Here is a 25,650-nt window from a genome sequence, read left to right on the forward strand (position 1 = left end):
TTGCACGAAGGGATGCGGTACAGTATTCTGGAAGTCCAACTTGTTTGGACATTAGCCCAAGTCTTTTTGATGTTCTGATAAAATTTGATCTATTACACCGTTTAAGGTCATAAGAGGAATGCTCCTATTCAGGGCAGGGCATAGGTAGGAATAAAGAACAGTTTTTCACTGCCACTCAGACTTGAGCTATATTTTTATCCCTTCTGGATCATGTCTATATAGTGCAGGAGGAGTGTTTTAATTATGTGTCCCAAACCTTAATCCTCCCCACAGCCCGTTTTTTCTTTTTTTTACCATAAGCTCGAGCAGTTTAATTTCCCTTTTTCTCTGCCATCCATTTTACTTTGTTTTCAAGCCGACACTCTTACATGTCTTTAAAAAAAAAACACCAGGGACAGAAGTGAGAACTGGAGAATTTCAGTATTTTAGCATAACTAATTGTACAGTAGCATGTTTACTCCCAACCAGAAGTAATATCAGAAGCTCCTTTGCTTGGCGTTCAATGTGGACCTGCAAATTTGTCTACGAGCGATAGGGTGAGTTACTGTGGAGTTTTCTATAAGATAGGTTGCTGTCAACGTTCTGTAAATCCTGGTAGGCCGTTCTGTTTAGATTCCCTATGTTTATATTTTTGCCTCATTTGCTTCCAAACAGATAACTAAGCACCAAAATTCATTTATTAGGAAGACTATATTGTGAAACACAAATATTCAAGAAATTGCCAAGTACAGATTGGTCTGAACACAACAAACTAATAATACATTTTAGTGGTTTCTTCCACAATTTTTAAAGAAAATTGCTTAGTGTTGATGGGTAAATTATTAAAATAAAAAAAATTACTAGAGAGCTAGTTTTTTTGAAATACAGATTAAATCCACCGAACAAATAGCTATAAGAATTTGAATAGGTTTTCAAGCAATAGAAAAGGTTTAACATACAGTGGTGGCCAAAACTGTGGACGCTACATAAAAACACTTTTAATTTGAGAAATACTTCAAATATTCACACAATCCAATTAAGCTTCAGTTACAGAACAAACAGCAAAACTGACTTTCCCCAACTTGAAACATGATGTATCGCAGCTACTGCCATGTGATTGGTCCCCAGAACAAGGACTGTGATTGGCCTGTAGGGTTTGCAATTTCAATCTGCTTCTTCACTCAATCACACCTTTTTTTTTAGACTAAAGTAAGCATAACTTTTTTGTACTGCAGATATTTGCACTGATTTTTGTATTGAATTCAGCATTAAAGTCTCTTTCAATTGATATACCGTATTTCTTCGATTCTAAGACGCCATCGATTCTAAGGCGCACCCCATTTTTAGAGCTGTTTATTTAGGGGAAAAGGTGCGTCTTAGAATCGAAGAAATACGGTATAACCATTTCAATTTTATGAAACAGAACATTTTCTATAAGCATGCAAAACTGCAAAACATGAACATTTCAAAAACTGTCCACAATTTTGTCCACCACTGTAAAAGCTCTTATTCATCAGTTACGCAAAAAGAAAAAGTGGCAGCAGCTTGTTAGCATATTAACAGTACAATCCTACGTATACTGTTGGAAGTAAGTCCTGCTGAGTTCAATGGGTCCTACTGCCAGATAAGTGTGTACGGGATTGCAGCCTAAGTTGCTGTAGTGTAATTGCTGGGTCAAGTTTCTTTTGTAACATCTTATCCCTAGAACGTCAGTCTTGAACAGTCTGTTTAGTACAAAATGCTAGCTTATGGATGTATTCTGCTTGTCACACTTGGAAGACGTGAAACTCCCTTGTCTCCAAGTATGCAATTTCAAGTACAATTCTGTGTTTCTCCATTTCAATATAAACTAGGTGGCCGTATCGTTATTGTCTTCACTCCAGGGTCTCATAAGTTTCCTGAGAAAAAATACAGATGTCAACTCCATCTTATTTTGCCTCATAGATATCAGTATGCCTCCGAATCAAGTTGAATTTGCCACTAGGATCAGGAATGTACCATTTTTCCCAAACATCTGCATAAGATGCTGTCCTTCCCCAGGGTTTGAAATGCCCATTCCAATGGAGTAGTTTGGCGGCTTTCACAAACTGTGGTGAGTATCTTTTCCCAGCACTTGAACCTTTGAATTGAACAAGAAAAAATATCAGGGAATTTACATTCCTATCCTGCCTTCTCTCAAAAGATTAAGGCTGACATACAATCTAAAAAGTTAATAAGTCACCTAAGTTCATAGCTGAATCTGTAATTTTCAGCTTTATATCAATCATTTTTGGACAAACTGAATAGCTTGATTTATTATTAGGAATATCTTTCCTCTCCCCACCCAACCCCTAAAGTTGGTCCAGATGAGAGGTTACAACAGGGAGTCCTGAATGGTCATCATTAAGGTTTATCTAGAAGTCCCTGCTGAAGCAGCAGCTAAGTGCATATTCAAATACAACAACATTTCAAATAAGTCATTTTATATCAAGGTCTGGTTTTTAAATATGTAGTAAAGGGATCAAAGAGAGACCCTCCCAGGAAGTTAAGAGTTTCTTTGAAGGATCTCTGAAAATGGAGGTAATGGAGAAAACAAGTACAGTCCCAACCATGTCAATTAAACTAGCTTAAGTTTCACAATGGTGTAATTAGTGTCAAGTTCTTTTCCCCTATACTTACCAAGATGGCGCACGTTCCACATAGGATCAATGTTTGAATGCCGCTTGTAAAATACAATGAGCAGAGGGGGTGTAGTGATGCTGCCTGCGAGAGTCCTACTATAGATTTCCTCTCTAGTCAAGAGATTTTTTAAAAAAAGGAAAATTAACTAGTTGAAGACACAATGCGCAAAACATTTTTAGGAGATATTTATCTATGAATGGGATGGAATGCTTTTGTTTTTAATGAAATTATTCATTCTATTCATAAACAGAATGTTTTGTTGCTAATGGAGTTTGGCACTGCACAGCACTGCCATCTTGGGCTATGAGCCAGAAAAATGAACAGAAGGCTCTTGAGTGCTAGAATAGCATAACTAAGAAAGTCAAAGGATTCAGGTCTTGCCTTTTCCCATGAAGGTGGGACCTCTCTCACCTTCCCCACTCCTCTCCAGCCACCTGCTATAGGAGGATAATAATGCTGATCTATCCTATAGAGTGGTGGTAAGAATTACTAAGAATATAAGTGCCCCAAAAGTACAGCAGTATTTAGTATTTTCGACCAAAAGGGCTCAGTCAATAGGATAGAGGTGGGGGAAGCACCTGACAAAGCAGGAGCCAGGGAAGGCACCCAGTAGAAGGTCAGGCATTGGCTCATGAAATTCTTTGAAGTGGTTCATCAAGAGAAAGAAGGTAGAGAGGACAGTGAGGAGAGGAATGTGGGTTGAGGGAAGGAGTACATTTAAGGAATAAAGAACAAGAAAGCTGAAAGCTATGAAGTAAAAGACATCAGAACAGAAATAAGTTTCACACTCAAGACTAGGAGCTTGAAGTTGATGCAGAAAGTGGCTTGTAGTCAGTACAAAGTTAAGATAAAGCATAGGTACAGGGCAGACAGAAGGCTGAATTAGCAGTGGTCTAGATTAGGGATGACTGAAGTACAGAAAAGGGTTACAGAATTGTTGTAAACCGCCCAGAGAGCTTTGGCTATTGGGCAGTATAGAAAAGAACTGAGCTATACATTTGGCCATTCATCACTCTTCCCTCCCTCTACTCCCCCATTAGCTGCAATCTTCAAATAGCAGAGTGTTAAGCGCAAAAGTGGACATACTCACACAACATTAAGTGCCATCCATTTCTCCAACTGCTTAGTGATGTTCTGAAGTTTCCATTCAGTTAGATTTGCAACAAAGACACCCGGATTGAAAGAACAGGTGCTTGCTTTCATGGACAGCTTCCGAACTGTTTCTTTTTTATAATCAAGAAATCCAATGTAATTATACTAAAAAACAAATTATTATTATTATTATTATTATTATTATTTATTTATATAGCACCATCAGTGTACATGGTGCTGTACAGAGTAAAACAGTAAATAGCAAGACCCTGCCGCATAGGCTTACAATCTAATAAAATCATAGTAAAACAATAAGGAGGGGAAGAGAATGCAAACAGGTATAGGGTAGGGTAAACAGGCACAGGGTAGGGTAAAACTAACAGTAGAAAGTAACAGTAGAAGTCTGCACAACATCAAGTTTTAAAAGCTTTAGGAAAAAGAAAAGTTTTTAGTTGAGCTTTAAAAGCTGCGGTTGAACTTGTAGTTCTCAAATGTTCTGGAAGAGCGTTCCAGGCGTAAGGGGCAGCAGAAGAGAATGGACGAAGCCGAGCAAGGGAAGTAGAGGCCCTTGGGCAGGCGAGAAACATGGCATCAGAGGAGCGAAGAGCACGAGCGGGGCAATAGTGTGAGATGAGAGAGGAGAGATAGGAAGGAGCTAGACCGTGAAAAGCTTTGAAGGTCAGCAGGAGAAGTTTATATTGGATTCTGAAGTGAATTGGAAGCCAATGAAGAGATTTCAGAAGCGGAGTAACATGGTCGGAGCGGCGAGCCAAGAAGATGATCTTTGCGGCAGAGTGGTGAACAGAAACCAACGGACTGATGTGAGAAGAAGGAAGGCCAGAGAGAATAGAAATTGGATCTCAGCTTCAGCTTCAAACACCTCCCACCAAAATACTTCCTTTGTCGTATGTCTCTATGCTGAAAACATTTTTAATCATTAGATGAAATACAACCCATTTTCTAAAAGGCTTAGGCCTACTATCATCAAATACAGTGTTATTTAGCTATGTGGTAGTTGTTTTTAAGTTATTTAAACCTTAATGTTTATTAAGTTGTGTAAGTTATTATTGCAGGTACCTTCAATAACTGTTCTGAAGCAAGGGAAATTACAAAAGCTGCTTTATAATTTAACGGTTTGCTTATGACCTTTTCTTGAACAACAAAGAAAACAATTTAAGGCTCCCTTCCTATTCAGCAGATAGGTCCTGGAAAGAGGGGAACTTACATTTAATCAAAGATAGTCTGCTTCCCCCTTCCTGGCTGTTCAAGCATGCAAGATACAGTTACTACATCCTCAGCATATTGAACAGATGTTACTTGCTGGTGAACAGGTGGTTGAAGCATTGCTTCTGATGAACATAAGGTGGAAATGAATCTCCTTGGGACATGTGGAACATAACCCTATACCATTGTCTTTATGTATACATAAAGTTATACTTTTTCACTGTTTCAAGAAAATTATTTAGGCTCCTGAATGATATGAAGTGAAATTATGAAGGTCTCCCAGCCTTAAAACTCAAATAAAATATGAATGCTTAGCCTCATTCAATGTTTCAGCAAATACAAAGCCATAAAGCACCCCTGTACAACTTTGAAGTCAAGAATACAACCACAAGAGCAGAGGCAACTTCTACAAAACTGGGGCCTGAGATATTCACATTCTTTTAGAACCGTTTGCACCTGGTTTCCAGCTCCACGGACTGCAAACTTATTTGAGGTAGAGTCACAGTCATCCGAGAATGCAGCTGCGTGGCCTTGTTGCAGTGGGGTATTGTAAAGTTCAAGGATATCATCTGAAAAGGCAACCCAAGCAAAGACAAACTTCCAGTCAAAACACCCAAACAAATAAAAACTGTAGTCAAAAACTAAATTTAAAAAAATGTGTAGCTCAATTCACATTTCAAGTTATGAAATATAGGGAATCAACAGCTGCATCTCTTAGAAAGCAATTTTAATTACATAAAATGTCTACTTTCACACCACTATGAAGATGTTTTATTACTGTTTCTCAAATCTAAACATCTATGCTGTTGTATTTACCTGCAAAGTTTGTTTTGAAACTAGCATTGCGGCTCTGCCAGCAGACTACTGGTGGAATGGGATTTCTACATCATCTCCCCCACCCCAACATCATCTCCCCCGCCCCCGTGCAGCCTCTCAAATCTGCTCTGGAGGGTTGGGGAACCATCCAATCCAGCCTTTCGAGGTAAATAGCTCAGTAATACTATTCTGTCTGTGATATAATGACCCAGTTCACACATAGCAGCAAATTTTGGTTAATTAACCCATGATTTGCTAAATCGAATGCCGAATGAATGCCACTTCCACTTTGCATAATCATCCTCTGGGTTTTGTGATGAGTGAACTCAGGCACTATAGGTTATTTGTGAGTTCAATAACCTACAGTTAGTTTAGGCCGGTAGGAGGTTAATTATGCAGAGTAGAAGCAGCACGTTGGGATGCATCGTTACAAATTGTGGGTTAATTAACCTATGACTTGCAGCCGTTTGTCAAGTTTTACAACTTGGTACAAGCTTAGCTGACTGCTTACACATGTAATGCTAAAGCATAATTTATCGCTACATACATAGCAGGAAGGAGTCATGCTAAACATCAGGCTCACACACTCCACACTCTCCTCCCCCATATGTCCAGGATGAGGGGGGGGGGGAAACAGGATTCAATTTCACTTTAGAAAAGGGATGGGAAACATGTGGTCCTCCAGATGTTGAACTGCAACTCCCACCATCCCTCACCATCAGCTATGCTAGACTGGGGCTGATGGGAGTTACAATCCAAAATCATCTGGAGGGCCACATGTTTCCCACCCCACTTTAATCTATGGATTGAAATTGGCTTGTTTTGTAACTGAATATAGCTCATTTGAAACCATGATTCACATATAAAGGCAATCCAGGAATCAGCTAAAGTGGAACAGAATCCGGACTTATTCGTCCTACCAGCTGCAAGGGAGGAGGAAGCATGCATGAGCCAAGGTTTTTCTCTGCCTCCTTTCTGCTCAAGCACATAGCATTGTAAACCACATGTGAACCATCCCACTACATCAGTGGTCACGCAGGCTGAGTATGATGGGAGTTCTACTCTAACATCTGGAGGGCCCAAAGTTGGGAAGACTACATTAAATACTTTGATAAGTACTATAGAGACAAATCAAAACGTCAGTAAAACTTATAGGTATTTTACTTTCTTTAAGTACTATAGAATTTATCTTGTTTCCTCAAACAAAGTTATTTACAGAAAGACAATTTCTATGTCCTAAAGTACTTGCAAGAAGGAAAGTTCCCGTACCTTGCATAATCACATCATCATCCAAATAAATGGCCTTTTCTGCATTAGGGACCCAATTAGGCAGATAGAACCTTGCAAAGGTTAGCTAGGGGTAAACAAACAAAGAAAAAGAATGAAAGGAAACTGACATGCAAAGCATAAGTAATTTCTTAATAACAATAATATCTCTTGATGACTCCTTCCCATCCAGCAACAAGATTATAGTAAAACAATTTACTGAAAATAAACGATTGGTGTCATTGGTGCCCACTGTGACCAATTTGCCCAGCACTTTTCAGACAAAATCAATTGGATCCACTTTGACTTGGAACTATAGTTGATACAGACCCAGTGGATGTAACTTTGGCACCTGCTTGTCCAGTATTATTGGATACCTTTCAATTTGCACAGCACAATGATGTGGACAGGATCCTTGGAGAGGCGAGAGCTAACATGTGTACTTGACCCTTGCCCTTCCTGGCTTATAAAATCAGCCAGAGGGGGACTGGCTGAGTGGGTAAGTGGAAGGGTCAATGCCTCCCTTCGCCAAGGCAGGGTGACAGCCTGCTTGAAGGAAGCAGTGGAAAGACCCACATTGAAAAAGCTCTCCTTGAACCCCATCATATTGGATAATTATCAGCCAATCTCAATATTCCAGTTTTGGGCAAAGTATTGGAGCACATGGTGGTCTCCCAACTCCAGGGATTCCTGGATGTGATTGATTATCTAGATGCATTTCAATCTGGCTTCAGACCTGGTTATGGGACAGAAACAGTTTTGGTTGCCTTGGTGGGTGACCTACGCCAGGATCTGGACCGGGGGAGCGTGTCCCTGTTGGTTCTGCTGGACCTCTCAGCAGCGTTTGATACCATTGACCATGGTATCCTTCTTGGCCGCCTTGCTGGGATGATATTTGGAGGCACTGTTTTACAATGGCTCCATTCCTTCCTGGAGGGGTGGACCCAGACGGTGGTGCTGGGGGAGTCCTGTTTGACTTCTTGGCCATTGGCCTGTGGAGTTCCTCAGGGTTCTGTTTTGTCCCCCATGCTATTTAACATATACATTAAACCATTGGAGATTTTTGGGGTGCGGTGCCACCAGTACACTGGTGATACCAAACTCTACTACTCCTTTCCACCCAATTCCAAGGAAGCTGTCTCAGTGCTAAACCAGTGTCCGTTGGCAGTAATGGATTGGATGAAGGCAAACAAATTGGAGCTCAATCCAGACAAGACAAAGGTGCTCCTGGTCAGTCGAAAGGCGGAATAGGGTTTCAGCTTGTGCTGGATGGGGTTATACTCCCCCTGAAAACACAGGTGGATGTCCAGGTTTCAGCAGTGGCCAGGAGTGCATTGGCACAGTTAAAGCTAGTGTGCCAGCTGCGCCCGTTGCTAGAGATGTCGGACCTGGCCACATGCCTTAGTTACATCCTGATTGGATTACTGTAACACACTTTGCGTGGGGCTGCCTTTGAAGAGTGTTTGGAAACTTCAGCTGGTTCAAAGAGTTGCAGCCAGATTGTTGACTGGGGCTAGTTACAGGGAGCATACAACTCCCCTGTTAAAGCAGCTCCACTGGCCTCCGGTCACAATTCAAAGTGCTGGTTATGACCTATAAAGCCCTATACAGCTCAGGTCCAGGTTATCTGAAAGACTGGATTCTCCCTTACAAGCCTGCCCATGCTTGAAGATCTTCACGGGAAGCCCTTCTCTCAGTCCCACAACCGCCACAGGCACGTCTGGCGGGAACGCGCCTTCTCAGTGGCTGCTCCAGTGCTCTCTTCCCAGAGAAGCTAGACTGGCTCCCTCCTTGATGTGCTTTCGGAGGCAGGCAAAAAAGGTTTTGCTCCAGCAGGCCTTTGGCGAATGATCTGGACCTCCGTCTGTGCCAAGGACTTTTAAAATTGTCATTTTAAATGTTGAAATGTTTTAATATTGGAACATATTTAATATATTTTTAACTTTTGTATATTTCTATTTATAGTTTTAAATGTATATGTTTTAAATTTTGTAATGCCGCCTTGAGGCCCAGCATTGGGCAAAAGGAGGGATATAAACAAATAAATAAATAAATAAATAATTTCCAAATGTGTTTATCAGAGCCATCCCAACTTAATTAGTTAAACATCATAGGATCAAGAGCATCACAGCAATTGTGACAAGTCAGGATTTTCAAGGTCCTAATATCTAAACATATATGCACTCAAATTATCAGCAAACTGCAAGCAAGTTATACTGAAATTTTAATTCAGCACTAGTACTCACAGGTTTTATGGAGTCTGGCATTTCTGAGTCAACCTGCACTTTTCCATGCAGCATATGAGGGTCAAAATCAAAAATCTGGTATTTCACGTTTTTCAGACTAGTTTTACTAAGCCATGATCTGCAAAGGAAAGAGAGCAGGAAACCTCACAGGTTACTGAAATGTTAGGATACATGCCTTCCCATGACTTTTGGGGTGGAGCAGTGAACTGAACATTAGACTTTGACACCAAAGTCTCCTTGCATGTTACTAACTTTCAGCCTTAGTTTCTCATCTGTAAAATGGGAATATCAATGATCCACCTCAGATGGTGGTTGTAAGGACAAAGATAAGGACCTTGGGCAGTACCAATGGGGCTACTTCAGTCCCACTGACTGAGCTGCACTGGTGGAACCCGATGTGTGTGTAACAGAGTTAACTCCTCATAAAGGAACCCTGGAAAGGAGTGGAAACACTCACGTCTAGATCACCACTGTGAGCTCCACTGTCCTGCCCTGTTCCAGAAATGGATTTTTCTACTTATTTTGGATTGCTTTAACTGCTAGCTCCCTCTTGCGCTAGCAGTGGGTCCCACTGGCACACAGACAGCATAGGATACTGCCCCATTAAGTAATGCTAAATAAACTAAGTTAACTACTTGATAGCATGAGAGTGAGCTGAATTTGTACAAAAAACCGCCAGCCGTTCCTGATTCAGATTCTCACAATCAAATAGCAGGTATGGATTTCATTGTGAGTGTATCTGCTTACAAGTGGTTTATTACAGACATACGGCTCTAGAGCAGGGCTGGACAATTTGAGGCCCTCCAGATAGCCATTGACTATGCTGGATATGACCACTGGGAGTTGTAGGCCAAACTACCTGGAGGGACACGTTGCCCTCGAGGATTCAAAAAGGAGTCTCTTGAATTATAATATTGGGGCAAGAGCCTGAATTTCTAACACAAAAATAGTTATTAAATGAACTGGCTATTGTTTCGCCTTTTCAGTTTAACTAATAGATGTGGCTAGACAAGGTCCATTCATGGGGAAAGTTTAATATCGTACAAGGACAGGTCCTATTACGTGATAACAGTGAGCAGTATTTGCAAGAATTGCCCCTTTTTGGTGACTCCTGTTTCTATACAATTCTGTGTAACCAGTATGCTGCTCATGCCAAATACACCCACAATCTTGCAAGGCAATGAGTTGGGTTTCTTCAAACAGGCAATTGTTTGACTCTTATTCACAATTACTTCTCGAACAGAGGACAGGATTGACAGACATAGTAACATGCTTGTGGGCAACAAAATTCCACAAGCGTACTTTACCTCAAGTGGTCCACTGTGTCATTCAGAGTGACAATATGGAATGCCACATTGGACTTGGTGTTTTGCTGAATACTGTTTATGGCTGCAATGACACCACCGAGCCTGTCCTCAGATGCTGTAATGACCACAGGAATTTCCTTGTCATTTGGACCTTCTGTCAATCTTTGAGGAGCCTCGGGTATAAAATCTATTGGTTGGAATCCTAATGGACTTGAATCTGCAGGACAATAGCATAGAATATCACAACATATAAACAACATTATGGCATGGTCATAAGAACATAAGAAGAGCTCTTCTGGATGAGATCAAAGGGATACTTAGTCCAGCATTCTGTTCCCATAGTAGCCATCCAGATGCCCCAATGAGAAGCCCACAAGCAGGACATGAGAGCAATCACACCCTCTCACTTGGGTTCCCCAGCAATAGGTACTGAGAAGCATCCAATGCCAATCAGCATCCACTGCTGATTTCAGTGAGAAAGTTAAGTCCATGCTTGACTCTCCTTCATCTAAGATTTCAGTACTTAACATTGACTAGATCACGCTTTATATAATTTTTTTAAAAATCCTTAATTTCTCCAACTACTTCCATTATACTATAAAGCTATTTACATAGATTTTCAATCAAACCTTTTATCTCTTCCTGAAGGCATGGTGATGACCAGATTAAAGTTACTCACAGACAGAAAGACCTTTATTATTATTATTATTATTTATTTATATAGCACCATCAATGTACATGGTGCTGTACAGAGTAAAACAGTAAATAACAAGACCCTGCCGCATAGGCTTACATTCTAATAAAATCTAATAAAACAATAATGAGGGGAAGAGAATGCAAATAGGCGCAGGGTAGGGTAAACAGGCACTGGGTAGGGTAAAACTAACAGTATAAAGTCAGAACAAAATCAAGTTTAAAAAGCTTTAGGAAAAAGAAAAGTTTTTAGCTGAGCTTTAAAAGCTGTGGTTGAACTTGTAGTTCTCAAATGTTCTGGAAGAGCGTTCCAGGCATAAGGGGCAGCAGAAGAAAATGGACGAAGCCGATCTTTAAGACCTTTGAACTAATTAAAATCAAGTTTGATATGAAAGCTATATTTTAAATGCCATAACTTTTCAGTGTGGGTGTATTAGCCGAGATAGAAGGTGGAGCTAAGACTACAGTTCAGAACTCATGCTCCACCAGTAGGAAATAAAAAGCCTCCTGGGAAGTCACTATTTTGCTTTTAGCAATACCTGCATGCTGTAGTAAGATACATTAAGTAACAATAAATACAGCAGATAATTATTAGAATCTACTAGTAAAGTAAGTATTTACATTAAATATGGCTCAAAACTGGAGCAAAAGTGCATGAAAATCATTTGCCATGAAATATGTATTTTGCACAGTTTTGTTGTTGTTAAAATAACTTAATTAACATGATTGGTTTCCAACCAAATAAACAAGGTTACTGAAACACGGACTTACTAAAATAAAGAAAAGCCATCATACCTGAAAATTCGCCTTTCAAGAGGTCACTTAGACCTAGTATGTTGTGATGCAACACTAGCAAAAATATAACAACGACAAGTACTAGGATGAAAATATTTACTGAAATGCAAGAGAGAAAACGATAGTTAACCAAACATATCTTGAGCACTGGAATTTTAATTTATTTTAAAAATGCTGTTTAGAGAAAAATACCTTTTCTGAATGTCATTTCCTTTGTTTGTTCTGGATTAAAAGTTGAGCCTCTTCAAAAGTCTACAAAACACAACAGACAACCTCTGCAACAGTACCACTCCACAAACATCTATATATATATATATATATATATATATATATATATATATGGACTGATAAGGTGTTCTAATATTACAACTGTAATGAATTAAGATTTTAAGTAAATATCCACATAAGACTGGGGATGTGGAAGAAGCCTGGGGGGAGGGGGAGTCAGAAAAATGGAGTGGGAGAGGAAACTTTGTTTAAAAAAACACTTCCTCTCCCCCTTTTCCCCAAGGGAGTTTTGGAAAATTGGCGTGGGGACGATTCCCAAATTTGCCTGGGTTTCTTCCAAGGTTCCCCCACCCACAAGGGTTCACATCTTTTCCTCAGATTCCACCATGTGCACAACAAGTGTGAAAAACATTGATATATAATTTCCGAGCCATATTTGCCAGTGCAGCTTGCCAGCTCATTTCACTCACTTAACCCATTTCTTAGATCCTCACTTCTCTTTCTATAGTTTATTTATATTTATTTATTACATTTTTATACCGCCCAATAGCTGAAGCTCTCTGGGCAGTTCACAAAAATTAAAACCATAATAAAACAACCAACAGGTTAAAAACACAAATACAAAATACAGTATAAAAAGCACAACCAGGATAAAACCACGTAGCAAAATTGATGTAAGATTAAAATACAGAGTTAGAACAGTAAAACTTAAATTTAAGTTAAAATTAAGTGTTAAAATACTGAGAGAATAAAAAGGTATTCAGCTGGCGACAAAAAGAGTACAGTGTAGTTAATCTCTTCACCCCCAAACTGAGACAAATACAAAGCAATTTTGTCTACAAAGCAGGCTACAATCTGATTGAGATAGAAGACTTGGCCCTCAGACATATTGTCTAAGTTTAACAGATCCTTTCATCTCGTAGAATATTTTTACTGCATGGCATTTTGCACAGACACCAAGGTAGGCATTGTCACAGCTGCCACAGCACGGCCTTCTTTAAGACATATGCTGCAATCTGTCAGTTTCCAAGTGACTGAGCACCACCTGCTTTCTATACTTCTGCCTCTACTACTTTGTAAACCAGGGTGATGCAAACCAATGAAGATGTAGGTGAAGACTCCTGTGAGCAAACTTCTCAATGAACAAACACAATCTACAATTTCTTGGTAATCACTGATAAATGAAAAGATAGTCTTTTCCCTACATTCTGAAGTGTACAGAGTATGTACAGAGTAATAAAAAAGTGTGCAGAGTAATAAATAACCCCCTTGCGGATGAAAATTTAGTGTATGTGTAGTGACTCAGGTAAATTAAAAGAATCAGCCTTATAGGTTGCATTTTACAATCTAGAGCACTGCCACTGGTGTTTAATGAAGCTATTCCTGTATAGATTAACTATTCACCTGACACTACACATTATTGATATTTGTACCTGACGTAAGAACAAATTGATTGGCCGCACTCAATCTATAAATTCCACCAGTCTTGAAGTCCACACATTAATACAAATTCACCTTCTCTCAAAACAAAAACTGCCCAGTATTGGAATTACCACCAAAGCTAGATGTAAGTTAAAGATTCAGTGTTTCAGCAGGTATGTAACTAATTTGCACTGCTCTGCTCGGCTTGCCACTTTAGTTCACCCACGCACCTGGCTGTAAACCTTTCCAGACCCAGGACCCACTTTTAGCCCCAACATTTAATTTGTTTTATCTCAGGTATTATTGTTGCCTTTACTTTGCCTAACTCTGTCTTCCTCTCTTTTCACTACCCACTTCGTTTCTCTCCATCGCCGATACAACCCACTGCAGGTAAAGTCCGCTACGAGTTCCAATTCACCAGTTAAAAACCAACTAGCTTTCCCCTCCGAAACGGAGGAGCAGCAGGACTTGTTTGTCTACCAGACATTAGCTGAGAAAGGCTGGCCAGCTGACTGTATACGCGCCATGCCTAAGGAGCATAAAGAACACATATAAAGATTAACAATAAGCCATAACGCTATTGTTTACGAGGCCTCTTCAGAGCAGATGAGCACGCATGGTGTGGTAAGCAGACAGGGGTGAGTGAATAAGTTCCTTCTGACTATTTCCACGAGTCTTACTTGTATGCATGAAGACAGAGGTCCTCCGTCTGCTCGCCTCGCTTCGCAGAGTCTGGCAGCCACGAGCGAAATGCCAACTCAACAGCTGCAGTAAGTTGTCAGGCGCTGGAGGAAAAGAGGGTACCTTTCATAACGCCTGATTGGAAAATAAAACAAAGCAACATGTTGCAGTAGGCACGTTCGCACGGTTTTGGGTGTAGCAGCCTGCTACCCCCAAGTGCTTATTTATCCGCGGGCACATGCAGGCTCTAGTCGCGGCCGAGAACGAAGCGCGGGCAGGCAGCCCGTTAGACGCTCGGCGTCGCCAAGGACCCTTCTGAACCCGGGGGAGGGGGTGCTCGTGCTCCTCCCTTGCCTGTTGTCATGGCGACGCAGGCAAGCGCTCCACAGGCCGCAGGGAAGCCTCCCCATGTCCTAGAGGGCTGCCGGTCGCCAGGCGAGAAACGGAGGAGTCCGCCCGGGGAACACGCCGGTGCGTGCAGAGGCCCGAGCAGAAGAGCCAGGCCTCTCGCCCCTCTCCCCGCCCGAGCTGCCCCGGAAGTCCCAGCGCGATGAGGCGAGGCAGGAAAGCGTCGATTCCGGCGAGCGCCGCAGCGCCCGCCTCACGGCGCAGAGCCGCCTCCGCGAACGAGCCGGAAGCGCCCGTCGACGCCGCTTCGCTCGAGTCGGACGCCAATTCGCAGGGCGACCCGATTCAGCTCCCCGAGAGCAGGACCCCTCCCGGCAAGGCAGAGCAACCGCCGCAAGCCTCCGCTCTGCAGCCCGGACCCCAAGAGCAGCTTCTGCAACAGACGGACACCATGCTCGGCATATTCCGATCCATCCCCACCGAGATGGTAAGGGGCGTGGGCGAGGGGTGGGGTGGGGGGATGGCGGTGCATCGCCTGCCTGGGGAGAAAGGCGAAAACCCCAACCCGCCGCCGCCGCCTCCTGGGGAAGCGCCAATAATAAGCGGGAGCGGAGCCCTCCTCTCTGCTTTCCAGATAGGCAACTACCCGAGCGCCCACGATAATAAAGCAGACGTGTCCTAAGCTGAGAGAAGCATCGCCAAGTAGCCAGGCTCAGATCTGTGTTCAGCTTACGGGAAAACATAGAAACAAAACCCTTACTTAGCCTCATCGTACTGAGCTCATTGATCATTGGCCTGAGAAGACTGAAGCCCAGTCTCGAATTATTTCTACTCGGGAGTAAGTAGAATTTTAGTAAGACTTTATTGGCATTGAAATACAGAACCAGGACTCAAGAATAAAACAATTTTCAACAGAGAATTTTAACACAAAGAGATAAAATAACACGTAAGATTTTATAGACATTTCATTGATGTGTTCAAAAGCCCCAGAAAAATATATTAAAATATTTCCCTTTTGACAATAGAGCATGAATGTAGGTGCTGGGAGAGTGTGTCACAAAGGCCCTCTCTCCCATAGCCATTCTCTGTACTTCAGATTGAAAGGGTGCTCCAAGAAGAGCCTCCATAAATGGGGGAAGAGATGCTCCTTCAGTGTCCAAGCTGTGTAAGGCTTTATAGGTCAAAGCAGTTCTTCCACATCAAGTATGTTGAGGACTGCACCTTTGAGACACAGTGGGTCCTCTACACTTTGATTCTATACATTTACTCAGAAGTAAATTGCAAGTTGGGCTCAATGGAACTTAAGTCTTGAGTAAGCATGGATAGGACTTCCCTTAGTTTAAATGGGTTAGATTTAATATGAATTAAAAAAACTATGCTAAGATTTTCTCCGTTAGTAATATGGCTCTGTGCACGCAGGTCTTTGGCTATAAATGCAGTAGTATGTTAATATCTAAGGCCCTTTATAAAATTATTTGTTAATGTACCAAAGTACATTCTTTGCATTTAGTCTAATAATTTCCACTGCTGTAGTTAAATACTGCTCTTAACAAATGCAGCAGCAGTACTCTAGTAAGAAAAGTAAAGCACTGAAGACTGTTCCATGTTATGTCAGCCATATGAAAGCAACCAAAAAATGCTTGACTGTGATGTGGTTATACTGCTCATTATGGTGATGTAGATCTATGCAGTGCAGAGTCTCTGTGCCAACACACCACATTCCTGTCTGTTTTAGGAAGTCTCTGCGTGTTTTGTAATGTACAGCGTTCATGGGAGGACAGTTAACAATACTTCAGAATGTGAAGTCATGAAATCATGACTTAAAACAGGCCTTTGACCAATCCTACAAAGCTGCTACAGCAGTTATGACAGAAACAGGACTGTTTTCCTTCCATACAGTTCAGAACCATCCTGCTTTGCTCGTTAGGTAAAACTGCTTGGCAAACGCACTCTAAAAAGCTGCAAGATACAGGATTACATCATTACGTAGAGACATCCACAGTTAGTGGGTTCTAAAGATGCCACAAAGGAGTCAGCTGTGATCTGATTCTATCACTGTCCCCTGCCAGTGCTATATAAATACACTGCATGGCATTTTGTGTGCTGTGATGAGGGGGGAAATAAGCGCAACAGCATCAGCAACTGCCACACTAAAACTGATAGAAACCTGGACTGGTATTGAACTGTACGTAAGATCTAGCAATAAATTTCATTCTCTACTCTCTTCCTCCCCCTCTCCCTGCTTATCTTTAACTTAAATAGAAGTACCTAGTTGTTAAGATCTCTTTGCTTAAAAGTCCTTAAGCTGTTTTGATTTAAATGAATTTTCATCTTATTAGTCTTTTTCCTTATTACTACATTATCAGTAGTGCTTATTGTCTGTCTGTATGCTGCTATTCCAAAAACTACAAGAACCTCTGGTATTGGAGGAAGTGGCAATGCTATCATTTTTTCCCTTTTCCACAGGACTATAAAGGCCAAAAACTAGCAGAGCAGATATTCCAGGGAATCATTATTTTCTCTGCTGTAAGTATAATGAAATCAAAATGCTGTCAACGATGTATAAAGTGAAGCATACATAACACAACTAGTGTAACTCAGAAAGTTCAACTATGTTGGGGGATTACACCCTGGTAACTATTTAGAATTGCAGCCTAAATCCAGCATGCTGAAGCCAAGTTGATGATTGTTGTGTGATCCTCTACATCGGGATAGGCAACATGGTATCCGCAGGGACAAATGCACCCCCAGACACCTCCCTTGGCACCCACCGAGGTGCCCTACTCCTCCCGCATTTTAGAAAAATTAACACACGTTCTTACCAATAGCTGAGATAACTGCCAACTAGGTTTATGTTGGTGCTGAAAACTATAAGTCCAAAGGAGTTGTTTAATGTGTTATGGATCAGATCCCAGCTCTGCCTTGTAATGAAGTCTTTGGGGCAGGTTACTTGTCCTTCGCCATGCCTCTCATGGCTGCCATTTTGTGCCAGTGCAGAGGAGTTTCTTAAAATTGCTAAATAAGCCCTTGGCCCCAAAAGCTTGCCTACCTCTACTATGCCTACACAGCAGCTAGCCCTACAAAGGTCTAGAATGTACTTTCGATTATAAAAATCAGTTTTCAAAGATATCATTAGATAAGAATCACCATTCCTCTTTACCCAAAAAAGCTGTTCTGGAGGGTTGGGGACCTTATAGAGGGTGGCAGGGGGAATAGGCAGAAATTGTCTCCTCTAGCAGATGCTTTCCACTAAATCCCAGTCCCTTCCATTCTCAGAAAGGACAAATTGGAGCCAAACCTGTATGTTTATATTTGTGTCTCTTGAATCATCCTGTCTAAGTCGAAATGAATGCTTCAGTGCTCCCTTTTAAACTCTGACACATTGGGTCTGGGACTAGAATTTTCTTTGACTGATTTCAATTGTTTCTTGTAGGTGATTGGCTTTATGTATGGATACATCACTGAACAGTTTGGTTGGACAGTTTACATAGTAATGGGTGGATTTGCTGTATCATGCCTGGTAAGAACATGACTTTTTATAGCAAAGAATATCTACAGTGTAGCCAGAATAATGAATCATATAAACTGGCTGACTGAGGTGGCCTGGGAGATCGAGTCCTGTGACCATCAGCCAAGGAAGAGGGGATGCCTGCCTGCTGCTGTCACCATTATCATCTCCACTGTCCTGCAGTCTTCCTGTGGACTTTCTGCCTGGCAGAGTACCACCACTCCTGCAGGACTAGGCCCCCAGGTACCGAGCCAGCTGCTGCTGACCAGCTCCACCTGTCCCCCTTCCTGCAAGGGGTATCTAAGCTAGCTGGCTGGCTGAGGTGGCCTGGGAAAGCCAGTCCTGGGAAAGACCGAGGGACCATCAGCCAGGGAAGAGGGGGTGCCTCCAAAGGGGAGTGACAAGGGCAAGGCCTTAGTCCCTTCTTAGGCAACTGTATGTGTGTGTGCGTGAATGTGCTGTGTGCATGAGCTGTCCTACAGTGAGAGAGTAAGATAGCTGGGTGGAGTGGATCTGTCTGAGCTCTGTCCACGGGTACTCGGTGCAGCACCAACCCAGATTAGAGGGCCAAGGGGTGGGAGTAGTTGCCATCATCCACAAGGATTCCATCTTCCTCATAAGAAAGCCCATTCGCCCTAGTGCCAGTTTTAAGGGTTTGTACCTTGTGCTGTGGCGCCCGTAACTCACCTTGGTTTACAGAAGATCTACGGGCAATAAAACAAGCTGGATGACGGCTAGAGTGCAGGTAGCGTAGGTCTTGGAGTGAGTACGATCGAAGATTAGCAAAGAGTCTTTCTTTTGCCTATTATGTAGCAGCAAGGATGGCAAAAAAAATCTTATTATGCCTCCTCAATTTCATCTTTGAAATGCCGCCCAGCAGAACTATTCTGAGTGGAGAAATTGTTGGGAAGAGGCTCGGGCTCAGAGAAGGCAGAATTGGAACCCTAGGTCATGTGCGGGACCTCGATACTTGAGGGAGTGCATCTCCCTATACAGTCGTGTGAAAAAGAAAGTACACCCTCTTGGAATTGTATGATTTTACATATCAGGACATAATAACAATCATCTGTTCCTTAGCAGGTCTAAAAATTAGGTAAATACAACCTCAGATGAACAACAACACATGACATATTACACTGTGTCATGATTTATTTAACAGAAATAAAGCCAAAATGGAGAAGCCATGTGTGAAAAAGTAAGTACACCCTTACTACTTCCATAGGAATTAAGATGCTAAGTAGCAGACAGGTGCTGCTAATCAAATGCCTGTGATTAATTGATCATCAGCATGTATGACCACCTCTATAAAAGCCAAAGTTTTTTCAATTTGCTGGTCTGGAGCATTCAGGTGTGTGTTAACACAATGCAAAGGAGGAAAGGCATCAGCAATGATCTTAGAGAAGCAATTGCTGCTGCTCATCAATCTGGGAAGGGTTATAAGGCCATTTCCAAGCAATTTAAAGTCCATCGTTCTACAGTGAGAAAGATGATTCAAAAGTGGAAAAAATTCAAGACGGTTGCCAATCTTCCCAGGAGAGGACGTCCCAGCAAAATCACCCCAAGGTCAGACCGTGCAATGCTCAGAGAAATTGCAAAAAACCCAAGAGTTACATCTCAGACTCTACAGGCCTCAGTGAGCATGTTAAATGTTAAAGTTCATGACAGTACAATTAGAAAAAGACTGAACAGCTATGGTTTGTTTGGAAGGGTTGCCAGGAGAAAGCCTCTTCTCTCTAAAAAGAACTTGGCAGCACGGCTTAGGTTTGCAAAGTTGCACCTGAACAAACCACAAGACTTCTGGAACAATATCCTTTGGACTGACGAGACCAAAGTGGAGATGTTTGGCCATAATGCACAGCGCCACGTTTGGTGAAAACCAAACACAGCATATCAGCACAACACCTCATACCAACTGTCAAGCACGGTGGTGGAGGGATGATGATTTGGGCTTGTTTTGCAGCCACAGGACCTGGGAACCTTGCAGTCATTGAGTCGACCATGAATTCCTCTGTATACCAAACTATTCTAGAGTCAAATGTGAGGCCATCTGTCCGACAGCTAAAGCTTGGCCGAAATTGGGTCATGCAACAGGACAATGATCCCAAGCACACCAGCAAATCTATAACAGAATGGCTGAAAAAGAAAAGAATCAAGGTGTTCCAATGGCCCAGTCAAAGTCCAGACCTCAACCCAATTGAAATGCTGTGGCGGGACCTTAAGAGAGCTGTGCATAAACAAATGCCCTCAAACCTCAATGAACTGAAGCAACGTTGTAAAGAAGAGTGGGCCAAAATTCCTCCACAACGATGTGTGAGACTGATAAAGTCATACAGAAAACGATTACTTCAAGTTATTGCTGCTAAAGGTGGTTCTACAAGCTATTGAATCATAAGGTGTACTTACTTTTTCACACATGGCTTCTACATTTTACATTTAGTTAACATTTCTGTTAAATAAATCATGACACGGTGTAATATGTCATGTGTTGTTCATTTGAGGTTGTATTTATCTAATTTTTAGACCTGCTAAGGAACAGATGATTGTTATTATGTCCTGATATGCAAAATCATGCAATTCCAAGAGGGTGTACTTTCTTTTTCACACAACTGTATATGCCTGCCTGAGACTTGAGATCTGTTGGAGGTGCCTTTCTCCGTATCCCACCAGCGCAACACACACACTATGGTGGGACATGGGACAGGGCTTTCTTTGTGGTGGCACCCCAACTGTCGAATGCCCTCTCCTCGGAGGCCTGACTGGCGCTAATGCTGAATTTATTCCGGCACCAATTAAAAACATGGCATTTTTACAAAGCCTTTAATGGTTAAATTCACCAATCTTGCACATTGTTTTAATTGTTTTTACTGCTTTTAAATTATAAACTAGTTTTAACTTGATTAATGGTTTAATTTGTTTTTAGCTGTGTATATTTATTGTTTTATATTGTGTAATTTTATCTGTACACCACCCTGAGATCCTAGTGATATACAGTGGGATACACATGTTTTAAATAAATAAATAAAATAAATGAGAAGACTGGTAGACTGCAGCTGTAATGCAACTCCACACCATGCAAAATGAATACAAGACATGTTTCTTTGGACAATATTCAACAACGCTTTTAATCCATGCAATACCATTGCCTTGATATTTGTTAGTTTTCCTTTGAGAGTCCATTGATCTTGCTCTTATTCTGTATGTTCAAAATAATCCTACTATAATCATAGAAGCACTTCTCCAAAAGATTCCTTTAACTTGTTTTGTACCTATTCTTAAAGTTGAAGCCTAGCCAAAACTTTACAAAAACCTTGTTGTCAATGAACAATTCTGAGTTTTCTTAGAAATGTCTTCTGTTGCAGCTCACACTACCTCCATGGCCCATGTATCGTCGCAACCCTCTGAAGTGGCTGCCTGTCCAGGAATCGGCAACAGATGATAAGAAGCCGGCAGACAGAAAAGTAAAAAGGCACTCTAAAAATTGAAAACCTATGTATCTTGTACCATTTCCCGACATTAAATTTGCTTTCAAATTGATTACATTTCTTCCTTTACTTAGCTAGTTATTTATGTGAATCTGACAGTATTTCAAAATTGGTTCTGCAGTTTGACAGTTATGAAAAACATTGAGTTTTTGATTAGAGCAACCTGGAACACTGGTAGCATTCTTATTTTCAATACCATTAAATAAATACTTGAGTAGCTGCATTTGTTAAAGATGCTGTTTGGTTATAATAGTCTAAGCTAGATTCCATCTCTCTAGCAGTAGCCAGTCAGAAGTCCCGGGACTATCTCAATTAGGGTTATAATGATAATAATTTTGCAGCTACACCTAGTATTTAGAGGTATACTGTCTTTGAACATGAAAACCATTTTTTTGCCATGTTGGTCCCAATGGATTGTTTAATTCCTATCTTTCTATAAAGCCCGTTTAAGATGGCATAGGAAAACGCAAGCATTTACTTCAGTTTTGTGAAGCTTAACAACTTTCATATTCCTACATCAACCCAAATGGGTCCCACTCAACCTATAAATTCCACCAGTCTTGAAGTTCACACGTTAATACAAATTCACCTTCTCTCAAAACAAAAACTGTCCAGTTTTGGAATTACCATCAAAGCTAAATGTAAGTGAAATAGATTCAGTGTTTCAGCAGGTATGTAACTAATTTGCACTGCTCTGCTGGACTTGTCATTTTAGTTCACCCACGCACATGGCTGTAAACCTTTCCAGACCCAGGACCCACTTTTAGCCCCAACATTTAATTTGTTTAATCTCATGTATTATTGTTGCCTTTACTTTGCATAACTCTGTCCTACCTTCTTTTCCCCAACCACTTTGTTTCTCTCCGTCGCTGGTACAACCCACTGCAGGTAAACCCTGCTACGAGTTTCAATTCACCAATTAAAAACCAACCACCTTTCCATTCCAAAATGGAGGAGCAACAGGACTTGTTTTGTCTACCAGACATTAGCCGAGAAAGGCTGGCCAGCTGACTGTATACGCGCCATGCATAAGGAGGATAGAGAACACATATATAAGCAGATTAACAATAAACCATGCTATTGCTTGTGAGGCCTGTTCAGAGCAGATCAGCACACATGGTGTGGTAAGCAGACAGGGATGAGTGAATAAGTTCCTTCTATTTCCATGAGTCTTACTTGTGAAAGCAGCGCTTATTGGGTCCGGTTAGCGAAGGGACGAGAACAAATTAGACACACAGGCATAACTGGGTAATAAATTGGCCACAACTTTATTGACTCACTTGAATAAGCTTGTCGGCAGCCTAGGGTGTGGATCTTGCAATTGGCCAGCCCGCCTGCTGACTGATTTCCCTTCTTGGCCTGCATGCCAGGGGCACTGGTGGTGGATGGTAGGGCCAGGGACAAACCACAGCGTGGATTGCTAATGTGAACCCAGCGGCCAGATTGAGAATGGAACCAGAAGGTTCAAACATATAACACCGATTCTGGCCCACTTGCATTGGTTGCCTAGAAGTTCCCTAGCCCAAATCAAGGTGCTGGTTTTAACCTATACAGCCTTACATGGCTTGGGACCACAATACTTGATGGAACGCCTCTCCCAACATGAACCTACCCGTACACTGCGCTCAACATCTAAGGTCCTCCGAGTGCCTACTCAGAGGGAATCTCAGAGGATGGCAACAAGGGAGAGGGGGCCTTTTCAGTGGTGGCCCCTCAATTATGGAATGATCTCCCTGATGAGGCTTGTCTGGCCCAACATTGTTATCTTTTCGGTGCCAGGTCAAGACTTTTCTCCCAGGCATTTAACAGCATTTAACAACATATGCTAAATTTGTTTTTTAATGAACCCCAGAACTGTTGTTGTTTAAATGGATACTGTTGTTTTATACTGTTTTTATATTTTTAATGGTTTTAAATTTTGTATACTTTTTAACGTTTACTGTTTTTAACTTTTGTAAACCACCCAGAGAGCTTTGGCTATGGGGCGGTATATAAATTTAATAAATAAATAAACCCCTTTCTACCTCCTTGGACGTGGCCAGCTCACAGCCTCCATGCTGCTCTGGTCTTCGTGCCACATCCCCGAGACCCCTTATGGGAATCCTCGTCATGGGGTAGCAGGGAGGCCAATCCCGCTCCCCTTCACCAATGGATCCAGCCCAATGCCAATCATGCCACAAGAGGTGGGAGAAGGGTGTTCCTAACCAACCGTGCCTCACTGCCACATCTCTTCAGGTTACAGCCAGTGCTTGACACTGCCAGATGTCTTCTAACCACAAGGGCTTGCACAAGGCACTGCATAGCCTTATTCATTTCCCCCCTGGCCACCTCGACTGTCCAGGTCTTTGTCCACCTCCACACTTGTCTCTCAGGAGCTCCATCCGAGACTCATCCATTCTTTGAACCCTATTAACCTCCCAAGTGTAGGATACTGGGCCTGGAAATCCATGCTGAAGAGTTATTTCTTGCTCTGCAGCTATAAACAAATAATGTTAGTGATGAGAGCCCTGTTGTGGGCTGGTGTATGATCCGTTGGTAGCTGATTTCCACAACCAATTTTTAATTTATATCTATTTATTTAGTCCACTAGCATGCTCAGCTCAGTTGTGGTTGATCCAATCCTGAATTCGTATAAGCTGAATTCATGACCAGCGAGGGCCAAGGAGATGATACTGACCCATAGTATGCTCAGCAACTGTCCCACTAAGATTCCCATGCTGCCATTAGGTGGTGGAACTTGGTCCCTTGCTCAAAAGTGTCCTTCAGTTGAACCAGGCAGCCCTTCCCCCTTTGAGCAGTTTTTTAAACTCCCAAAGTTAAGGCATACACTTTCCCAGTGGTGCTGTGTCTTCGACATCGATTCGCCTTGTGATGGCTGCTCCATTTGTAGCAACTAATTCACACATCCTTAAGACCTCCAAAATTGCTAGGGTGAAGGCTGCCCTGCATCGTGTCACCTTGAACTGTAACCAACCTAACTATGCCAGCAGAGTAAACATTATGGGCTCCCCCATTGGGTGTTGCTGATCACCTCCAGCGCAAGCCTTCTACTGACCTTCCGGCCCTTAAACAGGCTCAGGGCTCAGGCCCATTATGACTGTTACAGCAGGGTAAAATGAGTTGCTCCTTGGATGTACAAGGTTTGAAGTGTGCCCTGGTTCTGGCAGGCTGTGAATATTGAAATACTATCAGCTCAGGTGGATGCCAGATGCTTGGTCACTGTTTATTTTGGACGTGCCCACAGGTCACCTGGGGAAGGAGTATGGTTCCCACGTCTAGTGTCCTAGACTGGAAATCTCTCCTTGGAGGTGAGAGGGGGGTTTCTCCTTCTTGACCCCATTTTCTGGAGCTCTTTTGAGAGCTCTTTTGAGAGTTCAGTGATTTCTTTCCCCCATGGATTTACTCTTGGGGAAGGAAGCAACTGCCGAAGCCAGCAACTGCAATCCCTGAGCAGCATGAGAGGCCTACCTGAGATTGAGCTGGAGGCAGAACAAAGGAGAGATTTAACTTTGCCGGGTCTGCCTCTTTGGCCACACCCATCATGGTGCTGATTGGCTGAGCAGTCCCCTCCTGAGAAGGAGATGCTGCTGCTTGTTTGCATGAAGACAGAGGTCCTCCGTCTGCTCGCCTCGCTTCGCAGAGTCTGGCAGCCACGAGCGAAATGCCAACTCAACAGCTGCAGTAAGTTGTCAGGCGCTGGAGGAAAAGAGGGTACCTTTCATAACGCCTGATTGGAAAATAAAACAAAGCAACATGTTGCAGTAGGCACGTTCGCACGGTTTTGGGTGCAGCAGCCTGCTACCCCCAAGTGCTTATTTATCCGCGGGCACATGCAGGCTCTAGTCGCGGCCGAGAACGAAGCGCGGGCAGGCAGCCCGTTAGACGCTCGGCGTCGCCAAGGA

General features: G+C 42.3%; 2 protein-coding genes across 3 annotated transcripts; one reads left to right on the forward strand and one right to left on the reverse strand.

The window, feature by feature from the left end:
- Window positions 1–659: 659 nt before the first annotated feature.
- On the reverse strand, window positions 660–25,413 carry GLT8D1 (glycosyltransferase 8 domain containing 1). Of its 2 annotated transcripts, none has more exons than XM_063121179.1 (10): window positions 25,340–25,413; window positions 12,272–12,331; window positions 12,080–12,178; window positions 10,592–10,808; window positions 9,285–9,402; window positions 7,042–7,126; window positions 5,413–5,525; window positions 3,731–3,897; window positions 2,638–2,750; window positions 660–2,098 (listed from the first exon to the last, which is right to left on the reverse strand). In XM_063121179.1, exons 2-10 carry the CDS (start codon window positions 12,285–12,287, stop codon window positions 1,908–1,910), a joined length of 1,119 nt encoding a protein of 372 aa, XP_062977249.1. In that variant the 5' UTR covers window positions 12,288–12,331; window positions 25,340–25,413; the 3' UTR covers window positions 660–1,907. The 2 variants fall into 2 exon arrangements, with proteins under 2 accessions (XP_062977249.1, XP_062977247.1); XM_063121177.1 differs by lacking the exon at window positions 25,340–25,413 and adding an exon at window positions 14,410–14,577.
- On the forward strand, window positions 14,946–21,800 carry LOC134395146 (signal peptidase complex subunit 1-like). The gene is made up of 4 exons (XM_063121182.1): window positions 14,946–15,245; window positions 17,225–17,284; window positions 18,192–18,278; window positions 21,626–21,800. Exons 1-4 carry the CDS (start codon window positions 14,961–14,963, stop codon window positions 21,746–21,748), a joined length of 555 nt encoding a protein of 184 aa, XP_062977252.1. The 5' UTR covers window positions 14,946–14,960; the 3' UTR covers window positions 21,749–21,800.
- Window positions 25,414–25,650: the final 237 nt, after the last annotated feature.

The sequence above is a fragment of the Elgaria multicarinata genome, chromosome 3, assembly GCF_023053635.1.
Source record: "Elgaria multicarinata webbii isolate HBS135686 ecotype San Diego chromosome 3, rElgMul1.1.pri, whole genome shotgun sequence".
NCBI classification, from domain to species: domain Eukaryota; kingdom Metazoa; phylum Chordata; class Lepidosauria; order Squamata; family Anguidae; genus Elgaria; species Elgaria multicarinata.